Source organism: Lichenostomus cassidix, chromosome 6 (assembly GCF_008360975.1).
Source record: "Lichenostomus cassidix isolate B80296 chromosome 6, HeHo_3.0, whole genome shotgun sequence".
Classification (NCBI taxonomy): Eukaryota; Metazoa; Chordata; class Aves; order Passeriformes; family Meliphagidae; genus Lichenostomus; species Lichenostomus cassidix.
The window spans coordinates 8,868,931-8,891,279 of NC_139487.1; the positions used below are offsets into that span (position 1 = coordinate 8,868,931).

The 22,349-nt window shown below is 41.1% G+C and overlaps 1 protein-coding gene across 1 annotated transcript; it reads right to left on the reverse strand.

Moving 5' to 3' along the window:
* Positions 1-645: 645 nt before the first annotated feature.
* Positions 646-12,481, reverse strand: ACSL5 (acyl-CoA synthetase long chain family member 5). Its single transcript, XM_085064846.1, has 20 exons — positions 12,276-12,481; positions 11,629-11,737; positions 10,921-10,985; positions 10,740-10,841; positions 10,324-10,423; positions 8,986-9,164; positions 8,067-8,099; positions 7,815-7,866; positions 7,204-7,277; positions 6,667-6,744; positions 6,326-6,460; positions 5,715-5,849; positions 5,545-5,640; positions 4,954-5,026; positions 4,118-4,206; positions 3,924-4,040; positions 3,341-3,484; positions 2,313-2,414; positions 1,863-1,934; positions 646-1,489 (listed from the first exon to the last, which is right to left on the reverse strand). Exons 1-20 carry the CDS (start codon positions 12,429-12,431, stop codon positions 1,349-1,351), a joined length of 2,052 nt encoding a protein of 683 aa, XP_084920972.1. The 5' UTR covers positions 12,432-12,481; the 3' UTR covers positions 646-1,348.
* Positions 12,482-22,349: the final 9,868 nt, after the last annotated feature.

The window sequence follows — 22,349 nt, forward strand, 5'->3', positions numbered from 1 at the left end:
AAGTACAGCCAACACTGTCTGCTTCCTCTGAAATCTGAGCCTATAGCCAAGAGATTTTGATCCATTTTAGGGTGAAAGGAAGCAGTAGCCAAGAATGAAAATTTTTGTGAATCTAGTTGCTACTAGTGATTAATGCCTTTCTTAAAGCATTTTCTTTTAGCGTCTAATATGGATTATTAGAAGGAAGACCTTAAACTGGAGTAAATTGTACCAGCTCAAGGCTTTCTAAATGTCTCCAAAATGCAGCTGGGAGTTTTTTTCTCTTACAGTGTAGTTACATGTTAGCCAGGTTGAGAGGTTTTGAAATTTACTGCTTTAAGCAGACACCTGGTTTATCTCCACCTGCGTGAGTTCTCTCAGGCAGATGAGCATTTCTTAAGCAATATGAAGTGTATATAGAAATTACTACATCCCCCAAGCCAGCATTACTCTTGTATGCTCCTGCTCAGATGCTCTCTAACAGAAAGCAAGTTTTTGTTTGCTCTGGCTGTGCATTAGTGTTGATGGTAAACCTCTATAGTTCATAGAAATAGTTTCAATAGAAACAGGTTCATATTCTGCAGCAGTTGTGTCCTAGCTGCAGCCATACAGAGCCAGGCAGCTGACAATGTGGTTGCAGCAGAGCCACAAGTAATTCACACAGGCTTTAGTTTGATTGTGCAGTCTCAATTTATTGCATCCCATATCCTTACGATTGACAGCTAAAGTTTTACACTTACTAGGCTCAAATCCATAAGTGTAAAGGCTTTAACACTGCCATTTCATTTGAAAATGTGCAAAAACTGATCCAGTGCCTCCTAAAGAATGAACTGTGTTTGCTGTAGACACATGTACTTTGCAAACCAGTTGATGCTAGATTACTCATTTTCATTATAAACAACTTATACCTTGGTCCAGGACTAGGAACAGGAAATTCACTTCTGTGTTTGCTAAACATATGTTAGCATGAATTCATACTGAGTTCAGTCTGATTGCTGATCAATCCACAACAGGTCACAGTGGAGTTCATAGTTTCAGCAGGAAAACAAGACTTGCTTTTGACAGTGAGAAGTGCATACAGCTGTCTTTTAAGGGCTGAGGCTCTTGCATGATTTTGCATTTCAGTCACAGTCCAAGGAATATAAAAGTTCTGGCTTTGCCTAGACAGTTGATGCTCAGTCCCACAGGATGTTAACACTGCTAGTCATCAGTTATACTATAGCCATCTTCATCCAAAAGTCATTTTTCTCAGGTACTAGAAACAAATAAATTTAAGTTCCTGCTTCCCTCCACTCAAGCCTGTCTTCACCATAGGCCATGTAGTGTCACAGATTTAACTACTCCATGCAGTTTAAATTAATCTGGCCATTTATTCCTGAGTAGATGAATAGAGGGCCTCAATCTCCTTCTGGAAGTATTTAACAATGTCTCCTCGCTTTGCCTTCAGTGTTGGTGTCAAGAGTCCATTTTCTACAGAGAACAACTCTGGGTGGATGTAGAGGTCTTTAACCTATTAAAAGAAAACAATTTAGCACATGACACATATTTAGAAGACAACAGTTCTTCCCAGCTTTCTTGGGCTCAGTGCAAGAGCTCAGGAGATCCAGTAACTAAACTGGTTTTTTGACTGACACAGCAAGAGGGTGAAACTCCAGAACAGCCCCTGCAGTGTGTTGTGGACCTCCACTCCACCTCTTGGCAATTGCTGCTGTTGCCAAGATCTCCTGGTATAGAAACATTCCCAAAGATTCACTGCCTGCTTGGATCAGTTGTCCCAGACAGCTGCCTCAGGGCTCTTCGTGGCACAATCAGTAGCGAAGACTTCCCAGCCATTGTGTTAGCAGTAGAGGTGCCAGTGACAAGCAGGATTTGAAAATACTCACTTGTTCAAAGGACTTAAGGCCAGCCTCTCTCCCCAGTCTGATCATATCATCTAAAATAGCTTTCTTCACTGCCTACAAGAAACACAGCAGAAGCAGAGTGAGTAAAGCTGCCATTCTGTAATTGCAACTCGAGATAATAACCATTGCCCAGTCAGGGAGCACTGAGATTGGCAAGAATTCCTATTTCAACATTCAAGATTTCTCAGATTAAGGCCACTACAAAGTCATGTCTATCTTCTCACAGGAAAAGAGGCAGTGATAGCCCTTGAAATAACAGACAGCTATACTTAGTTCCAGTTTTTGCTGTAAGGCTGCTTGCATGACTCACCCAGCATCAAATAAGTTTAATTTACCAAAAACAGGTGGATAGAACAAAGTCAGAGCAATGCAAGATTGGACTTCAAAATGAAATTCTGTCTCTAACTCACTGAAAAAAAAAAAGCCACTCACTGGGTTTTTGCAGAGTTCTTCAAAGGAACCTTTTACTCCCAGTTTTGCTGCAAATTCTGGAAGACTCTCAGCATCAGGAACCACTATACCTACTAGAAAAGACTGAAAACAAGTGGAAGAAGTCAGGCTGAGACCAAGATAAGGCATTCTAAATGTCTTTGTGAGCTTGCTTGTGGACAGTGTTTCTACGACAAATCACATTTACATCCCCATGCATTTTCAGATTTTCAAAGGTAGCTATGAGGATTTCCACGTCACTGAGAGTAGTGACAGCAGTAATTGAAGTACTGACACAGTTTGTTATGTGTGCTGAATGACCCAGCAATTACTTTTGGCTAGTTTACAGATTGAAGAGTGGCCTCTGCTAGCATAGGTAACACCTCTGTGGCAGAGGAATGGAGAAACACTTCTGCTGTGCAGAAAGGCTAAGAGTTGGGGTTGTTCAGCCTAAAGAAAAGAAGGCTCCAGAAAGACCTTTTTAAAAGTGGCCTTTCAATACATAAAGGGACCTTGTAAGAAAGATGGGGACAAATTTTTAGTAGGGTTTGTGGCAATAGGACAAGAAGTAATGGTTTTAAACTATAAAACAGTACATTTAGATTATATATAAGGAATTTTTTACAGTGTGAGGGTGGTGAGACTGTGGCAGAGGTCACCTGTAGAAGTGGCAAATGCCCCCATCCCTGGAAACATTCAAGGTCAAGTTGAATGGGGTTCTGAGCAACCTTATCTAGTTGAAGATGTCCCTGCTCATTTCAGGGGGGACTGTCCTATGATCCTAAACTGTACAGAGCTGACCTGACATACTAATCCCATACAAGTATGTAATTAGCCTTTATCCAGCTTGCAACAATGCCATTTGTCACTTGGGAAGTCTATGGGTCTGACAACATATTCCCATAAACACAGCACTCCTAGGAATAGATTTGGTTCCAGGACTCTTGTATATGTATACATTTGTGCTCTGATGATCCAGAACTCATTGTGGGAGGAAATCTTGCAGGATGTTCACTGCTAACATCACTTACCCTCAGACTTTCCCCATGCACAAAGACCTGGGCTACAGGAGTACTTCCGACATAGACATTTTCTATCTTCTCTGGAGCAATGTATTCTCCTTGTGCAAGTTTAAATATATTCTTCTTCCTGTCAATGATCTTCAGTGTTCCATTCTAGAAGTTAAAAGTGGATGTCTTTAGTTCCAAGTCACTGTATTGCTTATATAAGAGAAGTTAAACAGGCTCAGTTTTGTTGTGTGAATGGCACATCTAGAACTAGTCTAGAAACCACATACTGGTCTTTGCTTTCTACAGAGTGAAAGGGCCCAGTTTGTCTAATTTCTCCAGTTAGCTCAGGACATGATTAGACAGCTCCTTTATTCTCCTCTGACTGAGACCTAGACACCTCATTATGTCACTTCTACAGTGAAGAATAGTTTTAACTATGGGCCTAGCAGGTGTTATTTGACATCTTGTAACCTAATTGGTCTTTGGAGCTTTGCCTGGAGTTACCTAGTGAATCTACTGCAAAGAGACTTTTATCCTAGAATCCCATCTTTAGAGTAGCAGGAATTCAGGTCCAAGGGATGGTTTGTATTAAGCAATTACTCACTGGCAACCATTTCCCTATGTCTCCAGTGTGGAGCCAGCCATCTTTATCAATTGCTTCTTCTGTCTTCTCAGGGTCTTTCAGATAACCCTTGAACACATTTGGTCCTTTGATGCAGACCTATAGCAAGTACAGAACCCTGTTAGTTACCAAGACTTATGTTTCGGTATTTCCTGACATGCACAGATGATACCTACCTCGCCTTCATTGTTAGAAGAGAAGTAGCTCATTTCTTCCACATCATCTAGTTTTACAATATTACAAGCCAGAGGGGCACCAACATGGCCTAAGAGAAAAAAAAACCAAAAACAAAAATAGACATACTTACTGGCTTTGTTCACTGCTTTAACAAGAACCAGTATTATTTAAAGGAGTCTGGCATCAAAAATTCAATAATGTTGTTGCAATGCCATTTTCAGACAGCAAATGTAGGACAAATAGCAGCCAAGTCTCAATGCTTAGAGCATTATTGGTGTAATCGACCACGCCAACCACGAACCATACTTGCCTCCACAGGAACCCCTCTCATAGACCCTGGTATTCATTTGCATTTCATCCTCATTATGCTCTGCAGTTAGTGTGTTCACAAAGATGTTGACTTGAGTCTGAATTTAGAATAGCTAGTATTAAAAACACCCTTGCTAAGATAAAAGCTAAATCTTCAAGGTCCTTCAGGAAACTACTCAATTATCATGTCTAGTATTTTTGAGTAAAACATGTCATTTAGAAGATAAAGCTGGTTTCTTAAGGCCATTTGGGAAGTCCCTGTCCAGTTTGCTCAGCTCTGTATTCCTTTCCTCTGGGACAAGGTCTAAAGTGACTTATGTCACTTTACACCAGGGATCCTCATCTGGTTGAGTCAAGAATTTTAGTACCCTATTAAGCAGACAGCTGACTGCTGCTACCAAGAATCACTTGGAAGTTAAGTACCCATGATTTAATTGTCATTAAATCAAAAGCAGTAAACAACTAGGCTTGAGTGCCCCTTTATGTTGACAGCTCTTGGAGACTTCCCAAGTCTCAGCTCCCCTACCTGCTGTCCAGTCTCCAGGCATTGAGAAAGTGCATCCAGCTGAGCATTCAGTCTGGCCATAAGCTTCAAAGATCTGTGCAAGAAGGATGAGTATTTTTTGAACATCAAGTCCTTGGTGTGAAAGACCTCAGTTTCAACTGCACCCATGCTCAAGTCTTCTTAGGAAGGAAGCCAAGACAGCCTTGGCCTTTTAGATATCTTGATCTTACTGGCCTAACCAGATGTTTAAGCTCACCTATGCAAACCTTGCTTCAGTCACCTCATTTTGTCTTCTCAGGGAGCTGATTGACTGTCAGGATAAGCCACAAAGCTCAGAGGCAGCTGCCTTACTTTCAGTGCTGCTTTATCCTACTACTTCTGCTCTATTCCTCTTCCCAGAGCCTACAGCATAGTTTTTTGGTAGTGTAGTTAAAAGTTGGCTTTGAAGAATTTTTTTTCCTGTTACAGTTAATTTAGATGAAGCAGCCTATAAATAGCCAAGACTGACAGCAATCTCCCCAGGAACAGGCTGGGCTGGACCCCTGCTGTATCACTGGGCACTTCTTTGTGCATAGTCAAACCTGGTTTACTTTAAGAGAAAACTCAGCTTACCTGACAGCCTAGTGCTGCTCTAAGAAATGTCAGGACAGAGGGAGATATGGGAGCTGCACCGGTTACCATGATACGTACTCTTCCACCCATGGTTTCCTACAAGTGAAAAAGAATCCATCAGATCCTCCAGTGTTACAATGCTCAGCTCCCTTATGCTTGCAATAATTTACCTGAGCTTTTTTGAAGACTAGCTTGTCCCAAATGCTGTCATTTCGGATGATGCCCTGTTTTATTTCAGCCATCTTCATAAACACTGCGAAGTTTAACAGGTGACGTTTTAGCGGGGTGTTTGCACTGCTCTGGATCTGCAAGGAAAAGCACCAGTGACTCTGGGGTTTACCTCTCATCTGAACCTCCCATTCTTGCCTTGTTAAGAGGCACCATATCTTACTTCCATGTTCTGGGGTCTGTCTTCACCACTGCCATGCCTAGGAGGTGACCCAAAAGGCAATACTAGTTCATGTAACTGCTGACACACTACAGCCATAGCTTTGAGGAGCAGGAGTCCTTTTAGCTTTGCACTTGATTCATTTACATTCCAAAAATAAACAAAGATTTTGTCTCTTAACAGCAACAAACAGCACAGTTATGACTGGAGACACTGTTATACTCCAGGTCGCAGAACTCTTTCCATGTCCTCAGAAAGGATTTTAAAGAATTGTTCCTGCTAAGGAATAATTAACTAGTGGCGATGTTATGACACATTCAGTATTGCTTTGTATTTGTATGCTTGCTTGGATATATGAACACAAAGACAATTCAGCTAAAATTGCTCACGTACCTTGTCATATACTCTATTGAGCAGTCTTGGTACAACTGGAAATAGAGTTGGCTTCAAGGCTTTCATGTCATCTGTTAGCAGCCTGATGTCTCCTTGGAAGAAACCTACTTTTGCTCCACAGCTGTATACCACGGCCTAAAAATTTACCAGACTAGCCTTAGTCAAGAAGAAATCATAGCTTCATTAGCCATAGTTATTACTCTATAAAAAGCAGCATGATTTCCAGTGCCCACTTAGAGAGAAGTTATTGTGTGGATTGGTTTTGAGGACATACAGATTGCTAACATGTCCTTTACTTTAATTTGATTTATAAAAGCTCAGATATATATATCTGTACATACCTGTACAACTCTCTCAAACATGTGAGCCAAAGGAAGATAGGAAATGGCGACATCTGAACTTGAACACTCAATTGTGCTCTAGAGGGAAAGGAGGTAGAAGTAGGTTAGCCTTTTATATGCCTGCTTGAGTTACTCTTAAGTAGAAAGTAAATAAAGTTTGGATCAATTTGAGTGCTTTGAGATAGACACTTCAAATGATTGAAGCAACTGAGGCTCAGGCTCATCCATCACCTCTTCAAGATTTGCCACTGTCACTCAGCCACACTAAATCAAAACTAGTTTTATGTTTTGGCAAGACTTGAAATAGGTGGTTTTAGTACTCTTGGTATTTAGGACTGACTCATTCTAGAATAATTTCTATGTGGAATTTCTTGTTCAAGTCAAACCAAGTTTCTTGCAGTACTATTGTCTCATTGAAAAATGGGCAGTTAGGAAAGCATCAATTTCTGAGTGAATGGTTTACAGAAAATGCCCACATTAAAGTTGGTTTCCTGACTGAGGGACGTATCCTGGAGATCACCATTAGCAGTAGCTTACCTCTGTGCATCTAAGGAAGGAAGCAGCATTTGAGACAACATTCTGGTGTGTCAGCATGGCTCCTTTAGGGTTACCTTTGGAGAGATCAAGCAAGGTGAGCTGTGGCTCTGACTGCTTCTGCTGGCAGTTTCCCATGTCTTGTTTGGCTTGATTTGAACTGCCTCAGTACTAGGCTCAGTCACAAGCATGCATTGTCTTAAGAGATCACAAATATGCCTCATCTTGATTGTTATCAGCTATGGATACTACATAAAGGAAATGGCTACTGAAACAGCAGAGCAATTGGGAATAGCATAGAGAATGCTGAAACAAGATTTTTTTTTAGCCCCTGTGTATCAGGATACACAGTTGAACCAACCTCTTGAACACTAAGGCTGCATTTTTCATAGGGTAAGACAACATGAATTTGGCTTTTCTTGCCCCCAGTTCCAGGAAGTTTTGTCCTAGTGCACTTGACTTGTAGTGAGAGTATTCCAGGTAAAACTGCAGCAGTGGTTTGACACTTCTCTAATCTACTGGTTTACTTGTATATACTTCGGATTTTTTGTTTGGTGCTGAGAAGCTGCATGAGGAGGCTTTTTCAGTGGGGAAACATCACTGTAAATTCTTACCTGTAGTTCCACTTGTAAAACACACAACAGAAAGATCTTCAGGCTTAGGAGGCTAGAGAGAAAAAGCCATATATAGTTAGTGTAAGGATTATGATGCTTAGCATGTCATTACATACAGTTTCTAAACTGGGATGAATTAGGAATTCTGGTTTACAAATAAAATTTTGCCAGCTTCCTCTACTAGCAGCATAGCAAGATGTCTTTCTAGAAACTGTTTTTACAAGTTTACAATTGTTTCACAGAGACACTTACCACTGGTTCTCTGATGTTGTTTCTTCCCAGCTCCTGTGTTTGAGAGAAAACACAGCTTAACAATAGGTGAATAGGTAACTGCATTTCAAATGCAACACCTGTTTTACTACTTTGCCTCTTGATTCTCTGTCTCATTCAGAGATGTCTTCCTGAATGCAATACACATAACTCTCAAAAACTGTCTGCTGCAAGTGTGAAAAGGGCAAATTTGAAGTCTTGGAAAGCGATCAGAACTACTTAAGGAATTTGGAAGTCCAGAGTGGAGATGTTTCCTTTTATGTGACATAGGCCACATCTCTTTACATGTATGCCATCTTAAGCCCAGTATTGGGATGTCTAAGAAGCCAGTAATTTGCACTTACAGTTCCAATTAGACTCAACTGCCAGTTTAGAAGCCTGATAAATCCTGTTGCTACAGTGCCATAAATTAAGCTAAGCAAGTCTTGGCTGTCCACAACACAGGGACACAACTTTAGTCAGTCGTTTGAACTCTGCAAGTCCTTTTGCCTAAAGACATCAAGTTTCAAAATGACTGCTTAGCAAGATCTCAGGTATTGGCATGACAACTGGGTAATGCTTACATTAAAATGTCATTGCTGCCACAGAAGATCAAGATGTTTTGTGGCTAGCACAGGTCTTTCCCATGAGAATTCCTTTTGTGTTTTATAAATAAAGATAAAGTTTGGATGTTATTAAAAACAGTGTCCCAAGATCTGGACAGTGCAGGCCTGGCCAGTCAGGCCTAGGGGGAGGTTTCTGACTGACCAATCTGGGTGACCTTTGAAAACTCTATATATATGATGAAATCAAAACAATAAAGGTCTTTCCTTCTTGCCATTGAGAACTGGGTTCTTTACTAGCGGCTCAACAGCGACAATGTTTAGCTGGCAAAGTATTCCAGAAGCCTCTAATCACCTACCTCAACCTCCTGCAGTGATAGGATTTCAATTCCCACTTTAGCTCCTCTGTCCTTGAGCTCTTGGTCAAAGAGGTCCATGAGAACAATAATCTTCAGACATGGAGTCTTTTTCTCCTCACAGTTCTTTAGCAAGACCTCTGCCTTCGCAGGCGTGTCACAGATCACCACACTAATGTCAGCTACAGAAAACAAATAACCAGAAGCCTATTTAGAAGACATGAGACCAGTGAAAGCTCAGTAGCACATATATTTGGAACATAACCATTTACTTTTGTTCATATGGATTCTGTGACTGGCTTATGGTGCTAAGAAGGTTCCTCCTACCATAGTCAACTGATTGGGAATACCTGAGATTCTGGCAATATAAAGTGAAGGCAAATGATGAGGAACTGAAGAGAAATATCTTCATTCACAGTCAAGACAGGCATTGAAACTTTTTTTGCCATGATATTGTTTAGGTTTAGCCATCTTCCTTAAATTTAAAGAAATTTAGGCCCAATTGAAAGAGGTAGCTAAAATTCTTTAGTTAATACCTCAGCTTCTCTGCAGATGCAAGAGAGATTCAGGCAGTTACAAAAGCCTTTTCCATTAAGCCAGCAGAGGAATTTGATTTGCCTGAACCTGCCAGTTCTCCATTAGACTAGTAAATCACAGCTGCATAATCCCAAGACAAGACCTGATTGCAAGGTTCACCACCATAACTGTTGAAGTGATTTTGATTGGCAAATCCTGCTTATGGGATGGATCCCAGATCACTGTAACAATAGTGGATATTTATTTTCCCCATATCTCTCCTAAGACTGGGGGAAGAAAGTCTGAAGATTTATTTAACTTCCTTGCCAGTTTCTTCCATGATGGCCTGCTAACTGTTGTTTCTGTAGAACATGCAATAACCACATAAATTAAACAGATTTAGGCATATGTTTGCCCCTCCCTCTGCCACTCTTTTCATCCTACAACTTTAAATCAGACACACACATCTAGTCTTAATTTACATGCAAGTCTGTCTTCATTGTCTGATTGTTTGGCAGTGTGGGAGTTCAAGATTGCAAAATCTCAAATAGCAAATAGTTGAGTACTCTGATTGCAGAATGGTCCACAGGATTTAGCAGATCCTTCAGTGATCTTGCAACCAAGACACTGGGAGACATGGGAAGCCCACTGGATTCTTCAAGGTATTTAACCATGTGCCCTGCAAATCGGCTTCACTAAGAAATTAAATGTCTGTAAGAGCACTAAGGTTAAAGGTCTGATTTTTGCAAATTCCCTTGAACTTAGCCCTCCCAAAACAAAGTTTCCTAGGAAAATCCTTATGAAAGAGTGGAAGTCAATATTTACCTTTGTTAACAATATATACAATGGCCTCTGGTCCCAGAGTGTCATAAAGTGGAACAGCAACCATTGAGTAGGTGTAGCAGGCATACTCTGAAATGATCCACTGAAGAGAGAAAACAGCACAGCTAAGGAAATCTAGGAGCTCTCAAGACAGAATTGCCTACAGACTTCATAGAGCTGGAGTAGCCCATGCACAAGGCAGGGGTGGCTCTGTAAGGAGCATGTCCATGAAAATCAGAGTTGTGAGATATCATTATATTACATGCTTGGAATGCTATGCATTCAGTCAGTAAAAAGGGAACTGGGAAGGAAAAAACTGTGATTTTTCTTCCTTGGCCTGAAGCTATTTAAATACAGACCCTCCTTTCTCTCCAAGGTGTCAGACTAGTGTAGGAAAGAATACACAATTTGTTGCTTACCTCTGGCCTGTTCTGAGCAAAAATGCCAATAAACTGGTTTGGTGATGCTTGGCATCCTTTTTGCAGAAGCCCTGATCCCAGGTACTTAGTTCTGTCTGAAACCTGCAAGACAGTTTTTCCCCCACATTAGTGCTACAAGGCAATATCCCAGATTAAGTCATTGGTCACTTACAATACTCACCTGTTTGTAAGACAGCCACTGATAAGGTTGCTTGGGTTTTCTGTAGCCTAGACAGTCACCATTTCCTATTGAAAGAGTTCAGAAAAGCAATTTCAAAGCTCTGTAATGAAGTTTCATAACACTGCAATAGAAATAGTTGAAGTGGGAAATGTTTTCTGTCTGATATTCAGGTAAGTGCATGGAGTGAAGGTCAGTGTCTACAGCTAAGCACTCTGCCCAAACCTAGATTGTAAGGCTGTTAGCTTTATCCTTACAGGCAATACTTCTAAGATCTGATGATATTTTTCCATTGCACAACCCATGCAAGGTTGAAATATCTTGCAAGCCATCACATATTTCCAGGCATAGAACTGTGAAGTAACATGCACAAATTCATATTTGTTGTAAACAGGCAGTAATTTCACAGGAAAACTCATAAGACAAAGCAGAGGTGTTTCCCCTCCAGCTCCTCGGATGCTTTTTATCTACTGACTCTTGACTGAACTCTACCATCTTCACCTTCTGATGTTTGTTCCTATCCAGTCTGCCAGATAAGACTAATGCTAAATCGGGGCAGGGAGAAATATGGTCACTTGTCTCTCCCTCCCACAGAAGGCTAGAAAAGCTCTTGCTAGCCTGCATTATTACCATAGCTATGACACAAGGAAAAGGATCTTGGATTTGTTTACTTGTGATAGACAAGTACTAACTACCAGATGCCAAGCTTACCAGAAATATTCACTCCTCTCTGGAAAACTTCATACAGGGTTTTGGCATCTTCAAAGTAATAAGAAAGCAGGTTATTGTCTGTCAAGAGTGCACCTCTTCTGGCTCCTCCCTAGGAACAGAGCATGGTTATGAAACAGTGCAGAACAGCGGAAATGTCATCTGTTCCTCAGCCATTCTCTCAGTAATCCACTTTAAAATGTTTCAATAGCATTGCATTGTTAGGGAGATCTTTTCCCTTCCAGATTTTGATCTACTCAATTACACGTAGAGGAATTTTCTAGATGGCCCATATTAATGTTCAATTAAAGGTTGTTGAGAGGCCTTGACTGAGTGCTACCACCTGCCTTATTGCATGAAGTCTAGCACCACTTTCAAAGCTGATGCAGTGCACTGAAAATACAGCAAAAAGTGGCAGCCAAAGCCATCTGGTAAAAAGCCCACCTAACCCTGGTTGGAAGGAGCTGCTGTTTCTCATCTTAGCATCTGAAGACTTTCCTCATCCCCACCATACTGTTGAGTTGTACACCTGGGAGAGAAGGCTGTGCACATTGGACAGGAGAGTTTAGACTGACAGCCAGAGTCAGAACAGATCAGTATTCAGATTAAACTCCAAAACAGACCATGCCCACAAGCAGAGAAAGTATTACCTCAATTCCTACTGACTGCTTGTTCAAGTCAACAGGAGGTAAAAGAGGTTTTGGCCTGGTTATCACCCACAGGAAGATGACAGCTCCAACTACAAGAAGACTGATCAATGCTGGTGTTGGGAGTGGTGAGAACAATATTTGAAGTATCCAGATCATTGTGCTGGATCAGTGGAGCCAGAGTTGAACCTGAAACAAATAGGAGGTTTAGTAGACTTCAGTTAGAAGCTTTAATTACCTATGAGCCATGGTTACCTAAGTAGCTTGTTAAACAATACTGCAAATCATTTCAGCAGTTTGCCCCTGGAAAGTCCTGGTACAATAGTGAAGCACACTTATGCAATGTTTTAAGCTTCTTAAGAGATCTCAAGTCACCTGTCCCCATAAATCTTAATCTATGCTGCATCCACCTCCACAAAAAGCAGAAACCTGATGAAGTCAGACAAGGAACAGATTCTTTCCATTCTTAAGTAAAAAAACAAACTGCCTGGAGAAAACCAGTATAGAATTTCCCAAATGTATTTCCCCAAGTATAACAAAAAAATGCCTACAGATCAATTATATGAATAGTGGAAGTAAGAGAATTCCTTGGAATTGTAAGTGTTCAGTAGTGGTTTTGCTGAAATAGTAAGGGTACTGATAAATTATGTTTGATACACCTACATATATATCTGCAGGGCAAGCAGTATATTCATTGGCAGCTGCTCTTGCTGTTCATGCTAGACAAATATTTCAGAGAGTGTCAGTGTGTTCAGCCAGAGACACAGCACACGTCAAAACTGTGAAAGTTGCTTTCCACTAGGAGGTGGTGACCTGGAAGTCAATGTGTGCAGTGAAAATGTAGCTGGGAAATACAGATGCAATTATGCTGCTTGCATCCCCCAGAGAATCTTCTGTCAGGGGCAGGGAAGCAAAATCTGAGAATGCAGACTTTCTTGCAAGAGACAAAGAGACCTGAGATTTCTTCCTTAGAAGCAAGTACTTTTATCTCCAGAATGTTCTTAGAGACCTGCCAAGAAAAGTGACTGCTTTTTGTCTGAATCAACTCAGATCTCAGCAACTTACATTTGCTAGTGTCTAAATATCTATGCAGGACACAACACATTGCACTTTGCAAGATGAATAACAACACCCTTTCAAAGTTCTTCCTACAAAATCAAAGGAATCCAGTCAGTAGATAATATGTCAGCTATCAACTAAACCCCTGTGCAAGAAGAGCACCAGGAGTCCTGGTGCAGTGAGCTCCAGAAAGGCAGGAATGGCCCTTGGGACTCTCTACTGATGGGCAGTTACAGTCCTTGTGCATATTAAACCCGTGTGGGAGCACAGACCTTTCTGTAGCACAGCATGTCACCCATCTCCATACCCTTTCTTTGGGCATTTATCAATTGTTCCTAGATTAAAAAAAAAAAAAAAAAAAGCAGAACCTAAGAACAGCTCTGCTGATCAAGTTTACATTCTGAGCAAAGCTACTTAGCAGTTTAGGTTTTAGCATTTCTCGGTTTGGAAGACTGAAGATTATTAATAAAATGGAATCTGCAATCAGCTATTCTTGACAATATATAGATTTGGTCCATTAGTGGAACAGTTAGCAAGCAGCTTTCTGTAGTGATTAAACTGCATCTGGTTTGTGGTTTATACTTCCTCTTTCGTTAACATGAGCAAGACACTTTTTTATAGCATGAGCACTGGGGCTGTTTGGTAGAGTCATCTCCATTGCCAATCATGAAGAGTTGGATATATAAACTTTATTCCTTTAGCTCAGAGCCCACCACTAAATTCATGTGACAGAGTAAATCACATTTCTACATTGGAAGCTTTCTAGACTTTGATATATCTATTCTCACATCTTTTTAGAGGGATGCCAGAACACTCATGTTAAAACTCCCCTTGATATTGATTAGTAGCAATTCGTTTGGGCTCTTTTCCAGTCTTTTCCAATCCCCAGACTGCCAAAAGCAGTTTTCACACAGTGCATGTCACACGATTCTTCCCTGGACATGAAATTTTTCAATCAGCAGTGAGAGAATAGAGCTATATGCAGGTAGCCAGAGAGACCACAGGACTGTACAGCTGCCCCTGTGCTCTGATCTGGTGTGCTCTCATCTGTTCATTTTAATAGTAATTTTAAGATAATTTCCTAGAAACCATGAATGATTGGTTGTCTTTATATTGTCATGCTAGAGGTAAGAAACACAGCTGGGGATTATATCTATAGCACCAAGTCCTCTACTATAAATTATTTATGTGGTTTAGCATTAACATTGCCTAGTCAGAAAGATCAGAGCAGTTGTCACAAATAGCTGTGGTCTGTTACATGAACTTATTTGACAGAAAATTTACTGAAGATACTTCTCTGACCTTTTTGTGGTAAGGATCAGAGAACCCAGTAACTCCAAATGCTCCATGCAACAGTAAACAAGTCTGTGAAAATTTTTTCATTTGGGTATTTTCATGTTCTAACTGACTCACATGCAAAGCAGTTTGTACCAAGACATCTAGGATGCCTGAACATCAAGCCCTGAAGGATATGATTTTTTTGCTTGGAGCAAAGAACTTAAAGTCCAGAGACAAGACCTAATCAAGAAAGGATCATTAAATGCAGCAAAGCTTTTGCCTTCAGGTTCTGAATTGATTCCACAAGTCTCTTGCATAGAGAGAAAGGAAGATCAAGCAGTAGTCTAATCCCAGTGTTGCTCACCCAGCATCCCTCTAGCTAATCAAGGGTGATTTTCAGTTATATTTGAATGAATTTTTAATTTAAAGAAAGACCTGTTGACAAGTTTCTCTAAAGCCTGGGAAGTATTATATGTTCATTTGCTTCTAGGGTTTGGTGGGTGTTTTTATTAACTGTCTTCATTAGCTCACTCACAGCACTGAATGAGACTACATATGCAGGACTATGCATATACATCCTTTAAAGATAGAGAGGTTAGTATTGTGTCAAAAAAACCCCACAGAAGCAAAAGAAAACCAGATCTAGGTACAAATACAAAACAAAATGCTTTTCATATCTGAAAAACTGTTTTCAACTCCCTTACTTTATTAATAGACTAGTGACAATGTTTTGGTTTTACTTTCCAACCATGTTCCCACAAATGGACTTTCGTCACTTCTATCAAAGCACTTAGGGTGTGTTATTCAAGCTGTGACAGGAGATTTGTCAGCAAATTTGTCTCAATTGCCAGAATTAGGACAGTTGTTTCCTATGCCTAGAGCTTCTACTGTAACTATTTGTCCATCCAAGTAACTGCTAATTTATGACCTCTGGTATCCTCCAAAAGCCACTTAATCCTGCTGCCCTCAAAGCAGAATAGCCAGAGAGAGGACAGGAGTCTGTACTTGATAGATCTTCCAGTCCATGGTAAGAGAAAGCTGCAGCCTAGATCTGTCCTGTGGAACAGCTACAACCAGAGTTTAGCCCATAAACCCAAGTGCCCTGTGCATACACAGTACCTGATCTGTATCAACTTAGTGAAAACTCAATGCAGAACAAGACAAAATCAGAGCATTTTTGACAAGACACCAGCTTCCACTGCACAGCAAGTCTGAGCAACAGTTGCTTTTTTAAACATCAGAGGGGTCAGATGGGGAGTGTTTGAAGCCCCTGAGTTCTGAAGAGCTCAGCTGCCAGGGATACAAAATGCACAGGATGTCTCAAACTACCTGTTAAGCCTCTTGCGCAAGAAGATGCTGGACAGTTGAAAGTGTACTTAGGTTGTCTGCCCTGATCAATGGTCAGGGATAAGATGCACTAAGCTCCAGAGTCAAAGGCTTAGTTTTTTATCAGAAGAGATTACAGTGATACCATTTACAGCCTTGAGTTCAGGAGTACACATTCTCATTTCTACTGTACCTCCCTCTTTACAGCTATTCCTTCACTGCCAAGAAGGAATTAAAGTTATTCTCCATGCTCTCCACGTCAGGAGGTTCTCTTCACTGGAAAGTGGCTGATCTTTGTACTTTTGAGTACACAAACATGAAGAAAAATCAGTGTCATCTCCATTGCAAGAGCTCTTTATGCACAACAAAGCAACCTGTGATACTTGCACAGTTTTGGGAGCAGCAGTCATACACTGCCTGGGAGAAGGTCTTCTAGAATTATGTACTTTGTATCACATTTGCCTGAGCTTTTGTTGTGATAATGACATATTCTTTCTCAGCATCAGTAAGGTAACGTTGCCTGTTTACAAGCAGGAAGAGTGGAGTAAAGCCACCTAGACTAATTAGTTACTTCACCATCAGTAGCTCACTCTTTCCATTTGCTTATGCAGTGCAGCTCTTGCCTGGTGTCGTCCTGCAGATGTGAGCCACTGTGCCAGTTCTTGCTCCTTGGAAACTTTATATCCTGTATTCCTCCTTGATGCAGCTGAAGTCTGGTGTTCTGAAGGGTTTAGGAACACCTAACTTTTAGCACCCAGAGAGAAGCCAAAGCACAAAAGCTCGGCAGTGACTGCTGAGCAGAGCCAAGCAAAAACCACAAAGCAAAATGCTCAGTAACCTGCATTAAGCCCAGGATCCTCTTTAGTGAGGCTTTGCTTTTAGAGTACCTCTTCAGCGAGTCAGAGCCAAACAGTTCAAGCACCCTTTGATCTTAGCTGAGAAACACTCTGCTAGAGGGTGGGAAACTGAGGCTCAGTAGCTTACTTTCAGGAAGCAGAGTGCTGTGGTTTATGAGCCTTGCTCATGAAATCGACAGAATTTGAGCTTTCAGTTTGTTTAAATAGAAAGCTCATATTTTTTTATAAGGAATTTTACTATGTTGGATATTGCTGTCCCTCCATCAGGAGGGCAACACCATGACACTACTTAGCACTAAAGGTTGTTTTCTCAGATAAACTGAAAAGCCAAGCTTTCATACTGTCTTTATATCAGATTTTCTCCTTGGAACTACCTACTCAGAAATATGTTGAACTGACCCTTTGAAGTTTTTAAGAAATTGAAATATAGTCAGCGTAGCAGGTTCTGTTACTGTTCATCTGGTTAGATAATACAGGTTTGCTTCTTGCAAAACATTCATGCATCAAAACTATCTTAATAGAAAGTTTTCTCTAGTGATAGGGCATGGTTAAAAGAGCAGGGACTAAAACATAATTTGAAAATTCACATGGAACTCCTAAGAAAACTAGAATATTATCATTAGGCACCTTAGCCACACAGAGAAAAGGTAGCACTAAAGGTTTCTAGATATTAAGGTCCATTACTTCCATTATCACAGCACTTCTATTATGAAGAACCAAGAACAAACACATATCTGAACTTAACTCAGCCCAAGGTTCACATTGAACTGATAGCACACTACCAGAGATTTCCTAGCAAGCTCGTGAAAAACTCATTATCTTGAACCCTGCATCTAATCACTGCACTTGCACATTGGATTTAGTAAAGCCCATGTGAGTAACAACAAACTCATGAGCAATAAAACAAATAAAGTATAACTTCATTACTTACACAGAAAATACAGCAGAGCACATATAGAGGTGAGAACTGGTGAGTAAAGACACATAGCATTTTGAATACAGGGTAGGAAGTCAACCTCTCCTCTTTAAATAAAAAGGAGCCTTAGCAGCACTGTACCAAACCAACACCACTTGGGTAACACTCATGTAAAAACTACAGCCAGTTCCCTCTCCCCAGTTTGAAAAAGTCAGCAAGCAGAAAAGCACGCTGGGACAGGACCTTTAAAGGGGAGGAACTTGCATGGAGGAACTGGAGTGACTGAAAAAAAAAAGCCAACAAAAAAAACCCAACAACCCACCCACACAAGAGGAAGTCATTGAGCTTTTTTGTTTGTTAATGAAAACAGCCTGAAGTAGATCTAAGTGAAAGTAAACCAAAATATTTTGAAATTGTAATTATAATTTATTTTTTTCTAATCTGTTTGCTATTATCTTCTCTTTGTATAAAGCTGTATTCTCAACAATAGCAATTTTCTCTCTATAGCTGCAGTTATGTTAAGGTGAGCAGAGCTTTGTAGCCTGTAATACGAACAAAATGCTGTCAGTACAGTATTTCTTATATACTGCTGCAATGGACTTACTGGCAGGTTGGTTTTCTGCTTCTGATTTTGGTTTATTCGGTTTTGGTGCTGAATTTCTTGTTGCTGTTGTTGGGTTTTTTCCCCCCCCTTTTCCTTTTTTCTCCAAAATCTACCTAGTTCCTTCAGCTATGTTACAGACTTACATAGGTGCAATTATTTGTACAAGGTGAATCATATTTCAAGCTTAAGTTTTGTTTCCTGCTATGACAGGGATTTTCTTTATGATTTCACAGTTTCATTTCTTTAAAAGTTTATAGCTGTTGCAGTTTCCCTTTTTCTCTTCAATGCTTCTCTAATATAACTGCAATTTTGCAGTGGGTTTGGAGGGGTGGAAGACAATAATTTCACCTGTCTCTCTTATTTAGTGCCTTAACCTCAGATTTTAGAATTGTTTTCCCCACTTAGGAGTTTCCCCATCTGAAAGTTTTTCTACACTGCATGATTTCAGAATATCTACTTCGCTAGACAAACCCCATAATGCTGAGATGGAATTAATATAGCATTTACTTGTATCCAAAATACAACCTGTACTGGACCTTGCCTTGCTAAAACATGTAGCCACTAATAATTGCAATTAAGTTTTTATTGCTGCTGTAAACTTTATACTATTCAGGTAAAGCTAACTTAAATGTAGTTGTGGCATTATTTAGCAATGTAGGTATATTTTAGGGAAACTGAGGGTTGATTCACCGGTTTTCCTGTAAGGTGAGGATGAAAAAGAAAAATCTTTTTCTTTATGAAACTCCTCTGCCTTTGGCTTTGCCTTCCCAGACCTGTTCCTATGGCATTTAAGAGGAGCTATGAGCTTCAACTTTAATAATGCTAGGCAGGGTGCATTTGTGCTTAGAGAAAGGAGACAAGGCCAGGCTCCCAGCCCAGCCAGTTCCATTATCACCTGCTCTGTGTGCCTCTCTGAGGATTTTCCCCCTTCAGCGATCTGGCCTCAGGCTTCTATTTTCCCAGGAGGAAGAGCAAAAGCAGTGAGTTTGCCCTGTCACTGGTCAGCTGTTGGGTAGCAGTGCTGTGCATCTGAGGTGCATTGGCTTTGCTGCAGGGTGAGAGAACATGACCACAGCACAGTGCCAGGAGCCCAGAATGTGATGCAGAGCTCCACGAGCTGGTAAGGCTACACTGTGTTGCCTGGACTCAGTGGGTCTCACAGCTCCAACAGAAACTGGATTAAGGGATGCATGTAGGAAAGCTTCTTCTCAATGATCTCTTCAATGCTCATTGATATTAAGGTCCATTACCTCTATTTCAGGGAAAGAGCTGGCACTCTTTCCCTGAAACACATAACAAGTGACACGCAAGTGTTGAGGCTTTTAATTTTTCATAAATTATCTGAATGAACTCCAGATTTTTGAAAGACACAGATCTTTTTGTTGCTCGTAATTTTCTGTCAAAAAATAAAGCAGAGTTATGAATCTCAGCCTTTGTTTCTCTTTGTACATGTATATAAAATGTACACTTGCATCCCTCATACCCATTAGCAAATTAAGATGAGCACTAGGTAGCTTATGTGTATAAAGTTCAATTTGTTTCCTTTCTGTTGTCACCCCCAAAAATTTTTGCATAGAGGATGAATCACATGAGCTTTTGTAACAAACCTTAAGGTCATGGCAAAACATGAGCTTTTGCAATCCAAAACAATCTTTCTACATATAGCAAATATCAGAGAATGTAAAGAAATTACGGGGAAGCATTGGCTCCATGTATGGTTTTCTCTGTTGTCCCTTCAAAACCTGAATTTAAATTTTGTGAGTCGTGGGAAGTTTGAACTCACTTTATTTGAATGATTTTTGAATTCCAGTTTGTTTTCTCAAGGCTATAAAAATATTAATTCTTAATTGCTCTGCTCTTTGAGGGCTGTGTCTGGCTTTGTAAAGCAAAGTAACCCCACTGGCACATAAATGATCTTCTCAGAGCACAAGTGGGTTCCTCAGGAAAGGAGGTATGGATTGCATGATGCGCTTAGGACTTGGAAGAGCAACATGCTTTTTTTGCCAGTTGTCTTGCTTGCAGCTTGATTTCAGGTTAATCTTTGTCTCCACCATCCTCTCCTTTGTTACAGCTGCAGCTCTGTACACAAGCAAGAGCTTGGAGAAGACTCCATCTCTATAGCTAGAACAAGCAGTTGTACCAAGGCAATGCAACTGTCTGGTGTGCCATACCCTATGATCTGTGCTTTTAAACTATTGCAAAAGGCATTATAGACAGCTTCTGTGTTCTTAGACAGGGATTAAGCTAGGTCCTGTTGTAGTAAATGTTGCCAATAAGCTTGTGCATATAAATGATCTAGCATATTACAACCTTTTACTGCCTGTGATGCTGTGAAAACAAATATTCTTATGTTTTTGGAACCTGTTTTAAACATTAGTCTGAATGGGAGCCTGGCACTGTTACTCCGCACATTGCATCTTTAAATAAGCATAACTAACAAACTGATAAGAAAATGGCTTCAGCCTGGGCTGTGGGTAGGTTTGCACTTCCAGCCAGTCTATAGCAACAGGCAGTGTTCAGGTGGCTGCTCTCGCTCAAGCTGTGATTTTCTGCATGCCACCCCTGAGCCCAGACTTGCTTCTTTAATAACATGCAGCCAGTCAGGCAGCTGTTGCCTTTAACAGCACCCAGGGTGATAAGAAGGGTGCATTGGATCCAGGTATTGCAGCAAATTGAGGTTATTAGCCCACTTGCAGTACTTTTCTGCAGGAGCAGGAAGCCTGGTGCTTGGGAAACCTGCGCTCTGATCAGGAGGGGTTTGCTTACCTTCTTCAGTGCTGGAGGAGGGTGGAGGGGCTGGTGCCACTTGCTTCCTTTGCTGCTTTACAACTCCCAAGGGGTGTTCAAGGGTTGGTTCTTCCCCAGCTCCCGTGGTGCTTCCCCAGCTCCTGTGGCAGGACTAAGCCCCGAATCATCAGAGTGTGGCTTTAATAAACAGGTGACACTGCACCCAGGTAACCTTTGAACCTGCCTTGCAACAGGTTCAAAGGTAAAAAAAAAATTATTCCTGATCAAATATAAAGAGCAATTTTGGCTGGTTAGAAATGTTAAACACACAAGTCTTGCACAACAGTGTTAGAAGAGAGCAGCGCATTGTGAAAACCAACCCCAGCCCTGTGAAAGCTGCAGCCTCGGGTTCTTCATAGGGCTCTCATTTACTCCGAGTGTGCACAGGGAGCTGAATAAGTCTTGTTCCACTGAGAAAAGGTCCCTCTTAGTTTGCACCTCGAGCAAGCAAATGAATTATGATATTTTTCACTAGATGCTCTGTGTAGATTCCTGTTCTTAAGATGTCCAGCAGCTGAGGCATGGGCTGCCCTTGCAGCTGCAGTGGTCTGGGAAGTAGCCCACTCCTTTGGGGTCAGGGCTCTCAGCACAGCTGGGATGTTTGGGGGGCTGGTTGTCTCCCCACGGTGCACCTTCCCTTTTGAAGCTGTGCAAAGGGTAGTGCCCTTGCTCGACTGCCAAGTAGGCCAGGCCTGTTTCATCAGAGGTTTCTTATGTTGATTTAAACAACTGTGGTTTGGGTTGGTTGGTTGGTTGGGGTTTTTTTGCCATTCTCTATCTCTGAAATGGGAATAAGAGAGCTCCTTGATGTGCTGAATGCTGCTTGAGGAAAGACAGCTGTGAGGTGAGGTGTGCAGGCTGGGCTGGCAGGTGGATCTTCCTGCCTTTGCTTCCAAAGGCTGTGGATATCATCTTTGGTAGACATTTTCTCCTCATGATCCAAGAGATATGGCTAAATAGCAAAGTCCTTTCAGCACGCACTTATTAGAGAGCATCCAAAGGAGAGCAACAAAGATGGTGAAGGCCTTGAGGGGAAGCTGTATGAGGAGCACCTGAGGGCACTTTGTCTGCTCAGCCTTCAGGAGACTGAGGGGGAGAGCTCCTTGCAGTTACAACTTCCTTGTGAGGGTGAGAGGAGGGGCAGGCATCTCTTTCCTGTGGTGACCAATGTCAGGAGCCAAGGGAATGGCCTGAATCTCTGTCAGGAGAGGTTTAGCTTGGATATTTGCAAAAGATTCTTCACCAGAGGG

What these genes read in the sequence shown, in the direction of transcription:
- ACSL5 (XM_085064846.1), bottom strand. Translation starts at nt 12,431, where the DNA reads ATGATCTGGATACTTCAAATATTGTTCTCACCACTCCCAACACCAGCA. An exon ending in CTTCTAACAATGAAGGCGAG is followed by an intron (nt 4,041 to 4,117) that starts GTAGGTATCATC and finishes TACTTGCTATAG; the next exon opens with GTCTGCATCAAAGGACCAAA. An exon ending in ACATAGGGAAATGGTTGCCA is followed by an intron (nt 3,485 to 3,923) that starts GTGAGTAATTGC and finishes TTTAACTTCTAG; the next exon opens with AATGGAACACTGAAGATCAT.